Source organism: Hydra vulgaris, chromosome 04 (genome assembly GCF_038396675.1).
Source record: "Hydra vulgaris chromosome 04, alternate assembly HydraT2T_AEP".
In the NCBI taxonomy this organism is placed as follows: Eukaryota; Metazoa; Cnidaria; class Hydrozoa; order Anthoathecata; family Hydridae; genus Hydra; species Hydra vulgaris.
Window position 1 is genome coordinate 48,640,388 of NC_088923.1, and position 5,166 is coordinate 48,645,553.

Here is a 5,166-nt window from a genome sequence, read left to right on the forward strand (position 1 = left end):
CAATATTATTTGTTATGTCGTTGCATATCAAGGATAATGATTCTATAATCCTTGTTGCATATACAAATTAACTTTTAAATGTATGTTCTCATTTTCAATTTTATATTAAATCTTCCGTTGTATTAAGTTAACTTTTCATTTCTTATTTTATCTGAATTACCAGTCTCCAATTTATTTAATCGTGATACGAATAATAAAGTATTGTTGCACGAGAGTTTATTACTTCACTGATATATTTAATAAAAGGTAATTAATAAATTTGTAATAATTAAAAATTTTACAACAGGTACTGAATTTATAAATTTGTAATAATTTAGATTTTGACTCATAATAATAGAAAAGAAATTAAGTAGTACAAGCGGTGCAGAAAAAAGAAGAAAGTTAAAAGAAACAAAAGCTACTTTAGCTAAATTGCCGAAGCTAACAACGTTTTTGAAACCAATCGAAAAGCGAGCGGAAACGGAAGTGAAAAGTCAAAACTCTGCAGAAGTGGTATGTATAAATCAGTCAGTAGAACATGATGATATCGAAGAAAACATTGCTACTGGTAATAAAAATGTGAACGAAGAAGATGTGAATAGGTCTCCGAGAAACCACCGAAATGAAGACAAGGAAGATTCAAACTCTGATACGAATGACGCCATTGAACAAATTAATTTAGAAAAATCAAGTGAATTATTTTCTACTGACATTGCAAATTTTCATGGTAAAATACTTACAAAAGATATTAAGAAAATAATTTTATTATCGGAATCGTGTCGGCCAAAAGGTCCTTTTATACGCGACCCCTTACAAGAAAACCGTAGGTTTTCCAAGGAATATTTTAAAACTACCACAAAATATGGATTTATAGAAAGAATGTGGCTTTGCTATTCCCCAAAACTTGATGCCGTTTATTGCGAGCCTTGTTGGCTTTTCTCAGAAGAACAAAAGGCAAAGGATAACTGGCGTGAGCATGGTGTCAGAGATTGGCGTGGTCTTTCTAAAAAAATTAAAATTCACGAAAATAGTCAACAACATATATTTGCTTGTTGCATTTATGAAAAATGGCGACATAATGAAACAATTGATAAAAATATAGAAGAACAAATACGATACCAATCAAATTTTTGGGTGCAAGTCTTAGAGCGGATAGTAAATATAACATTAGCACTTTGCAAAAAATTCTTTGGCTTTTCGTGGTCATTGTGAATCATTTGACAATGAATATAATGGTAATTTTTTAACCCAAGTTCAACTTTTAGCTAAATATGATAATGTTATGAAGCAAGTTTTGAGTATGCCAAATGGATCTATAAAATATTTAAACCATCAAATTCAAAATGAAGTCATACATTGCCTTGCAACGCATTTAAAAACCACTCTTACTGCTGATATTATTAGTTCACCTTTTTATTCAATTATAATGGATACAACACAAGACATTACTAAAAGAGATCAGCTCAGTCAAGTATTTAGATACGTAAAAATTATTAAAAACGAAAAAGATGAAGCCACATCAATTGAAATTAAAGAAGTTTTCTTGGGATTCACGGAAATATATAACCACACTGCTGCTGGACTACATGAAGAAATTTTAAATCTGTTAGAAAAACATCATATAAAATTAAGTAACTGCAGGGGTCAAGGTTATGATGGTGCGAACGTCATGAGTGGGATATACAATAGGGTTCAGGCCCTTTTTAAGAAAAGTCAACCCAATGCTATGTATATGCATTGCGCAGCTCATAATTTAAATCTTGTTATTAACGATGCGGTTAAATGTTGTGTTGAAGTTGCTTCATTTTTTGTAATGCTAGAAGATGTGTATTCATTTTTCGGAAATAGCATAAACAGGTGGGATCTACTATCCAAATATACAGGAGAATCACAAATAACATTAAAAAGGTTAAATCCAACGCGATGGGCAGGACGATATACTTCTCTTTTCGCCGTTAAAATTCGCTTTCTTGATATAATGAAAGCTCTTTCCGAGATATCAATAACAAGTACAAAACGTGAAGAACGCGAAGAAGCAGTACGAATACAAAAAAATATGGGCAGTTTCGAATTTGTTTTTTTATGCGTGCTTTTGTCTAAAATCCTTAATGAGGTACATATACCATCAAAATTGCTGCAAACTAAAAATTTAGATCTTACGACAGCTTCAGGTTCTCTAGAAAATGCCAGCAAAAATTTAAAACAATATAGAAAGATGTTTGATTCAGCAAAACTTGAAGCGGTAGAAATAGCGACTACGTGGCAGATTCCTGCAATATTTTTTCAAAAAAGAAGAAAAATTGTGAAAAGGCATTTTGACGAATTATCTACAGATCACCGTTTTGATAGTAGTGAGGAAATTTTTCGCATCAGTATTTTTATAAAAATTTTGGACGTCGTTATCAACCAACTCGACAATAGATTTAAAGGAATGCAAGAAGTGGTACAATTATTTTCCTGCATCCATCCAAATAAATTAATGGTAATGAAAGAACGTGAGATCATAAGCTGTGCAGAAGCCATTCAGAGAAAATATAGTGAAGATATAACAACTGAATTTCCGCTGCAAATGGTTATGGTAAAGTCAATGCTACACGATGAAATATCAAAAATATCATCTATACGTGAATTGGCTGACCTTTTAATAGTAAAATTGTCAACTATAGCTGCAAGCGTTCCACAAGTGATAACAGCATTGTTATTGTTTCTTACATTACCTTTTACTGTTGCATCAGCTGAACGTTCTTTTTCGAAACTTAAAATAATAAAAAATTATTTACGAAATACCATTGGTAAAGAACGTTTAAGCGACCTTGCAATAGTTTCTATTGAGGAAAAAGCGGCTGGAAAAATGGAAATGATAAACATCATTACCGATTTTGCCAATATGAAATCAAGGAGGAAAGTTTTTACTATTTAAGTTCGGTTAAGTTTTAGTTTCGTTTTGAAGTTATCTTTATCTTTATTTAATTTTTTGTTTTTAAATATGATATATGAAATAAATATCTATTTAATATGTGAAGCTTTATTTTTTTTTTAAAAAAACATTCTTTTGCGGGGGGGCCCAAATTTTGAAGTTCCGCCACTGATTATCTGTGTTCTGTAAAAATTCATTAGCTTGCAATAAATCAATTAAATCAGATTGAAATACAATAGATTCGTTTGAATCCATTTTTGCTATTTTTAATCCAGAAATAAAAAGAAAAAATTTCTTTAAATATAGCATAATATTCTACAATATTGATTTTTTAAACTCGTGAAATTTTATGTTCTTTTCTTAAATTAAAAAAAAATCAAATTTTAGAAAAGAAAGCGAGAGATAGTCAAACTGCGTACGTACTTGCTTTCTTCAACAGCCCCCAACCCTCCTACGCTTCCGTATGCTTTTGAGTAACTCCCCACCGTCTCCCATTACCTTTGCACGTACTTTATGGAAGACCATTGACAGCGTTTGTTAAAAAATTTCAAACGTCAATTATATAATTTTACAACCTTTTTTTTTTTTTTTTTTGAATAAATTTGAATTTTCTAGCAATGAAAATACGAGCTTTTTTAAAGTCGCATCTATACGCTTCTTGTATAACATTATTTTTCCAATAAGTAGGTAGGGCGGTGATAAGTTCACTATGGTCTTCCTCATATATGCTTATTGTGCTACGGTGAGATAACCCTAGTTGTAAAGTCTGCAATTAAAACAATATCGTTAAAATTTTTCGCATATTAGATTGACACAGAAAGGTTGGTATTGAGGTTGATTTCTATTTGTACCAATCAATCTTTTTATCAAGCCAAGAACCATTTTTTGAATTTGTATTTTCATTTGTACCTTCTCTCAACACTTTCATTCCGAAACACGAATCTTGACGAACAAGGCTGCTGCGCGGAGAAACAGATTGCTATACATGAAACATGTGATATATTTTTTGAAATTATTTGTTTTTTTTTAATTAAAAAAAAAATAACAAATTTTGAATTTAACTGTGTGTTAAATAAAGTTTGAAATTAATATCAAATTTATCTGAAAGTAAAATTTCTTTTTTAAATTTGTTTCAAAAAAAGTCAACTTCGCCTTTCCGTAAACTTCGAACTCCGAATTTTAAAAAATATTTTCAATTTTACTTAAATTAGAGCTGCATCAAGCAATATTTGCATAGTTTCTATATTAATGTATGAGCGAGATATATAAGTTTTTTAAGCATATTCGGTTTAAATTGTTTAATAAACGCTTAACACTTATTTAACCAAAACCGCTTAAAAATCTTAAATTTCTTGCGCTATGTATTTTGAAATTTTGTTTTCTATCCTTCTTAAGTCTTCTCTCCATGTCACGTTTTTGTCAACTCTTAAAAGTTTAAATGAACACTCTCTAATTATTTTAGATATTAATAATTTTTTATTTTTAGCCAATATAAAGATCATGAAAGTTTAATGGAAAGATTTCTTTGTCGTGAAGAAAAAAAAAAAGTATGCTTAATTTTATTTAAATTTAAGGACAATTTGTTTCCTTAAACCATTCCGGTCGGTTTAAAAACTCCTTGTTTACTATTTTAAATAAAACTCCTTGTTTACTATTTTAAATAAAAGGGTTACATTTCCATTAGAGTAAGATAAATTCGAGTCATCTGCAGATAGAACTGAGTTTAAAATGTTTGAAAATTTATGGAAATCATTTACAAAAAAAGATACAAAATTGAGCCTTGGGGAACAACGCAACTTATAGTCATGTAGTCAGATTTTTCCTTCTAATGTTTTTTTATTGTTGTTTATGATAACTTTTGAACCAGTCTAAATTTGTGCTTTTAATACCATAACTTTCGACTTTTTTTATAAGAATGTTATGGTCTACTGTATCAAAAGATTTGCTAAGATCTATAAAAACCCCGGAGGTAACTTTTATTTTTGTCAAATGCTTTAAATATATCGTAAACAATATTAATAATGGCATAGCCAGTTAAATTACCTGGATGAAATTCAAATTGTTTGTTATATAGAATACAACTTATATATACAAAAAAGAAAAATCCAAATATACATAATTTGCGCTAAGATTTTAGAGAAGCAAGAGAGAATTGAAATAAGACTATTTTCAGTAATGGAAATGTCTCTTGATTTGAAAATAGGATTGACTGATATGAAATTAGTATGACCCTCGCAATTTAAAGTTTGTCAGAATAAACGCCTTGTTTT

The 5,166-nt window shown here is 29.7% G+C and overlaps 1 protein-coding gene across 1 annotated transcript; it reads left to right on the plus strand.

Annotated features, from left to right (window-relative positions):
* The first annotated feature begins 1,261 nt into the window (after positions 1–1,261).
* LOC136079464 (zinc finger MYM-type protein 1-like) lies at positions 1,262–2,899 on the plus strand. Its single transcript, XM_065795203.1, has one exon. The coding sequence runs from the start codon at positions 1,262–1,264 to the stop codon at positions 2,897–2,899; it is 1,638 nt and encodes a 545-aa protein (XP_065651275.1).
* The last annotated feature ends 2,267 nt before the right edge of the window (positions 2,900–5,166 follow it).

Bases quoted from the DNA above. Each gene is read 5' to 3' on its own strand.
- LOC136079464 (XM_065795203.1), top strand. From the start codon at position 1,262: ATGAAGCAAGTTTTGAGTATGCCAAATGGATCTATAAAATATTTAAAC.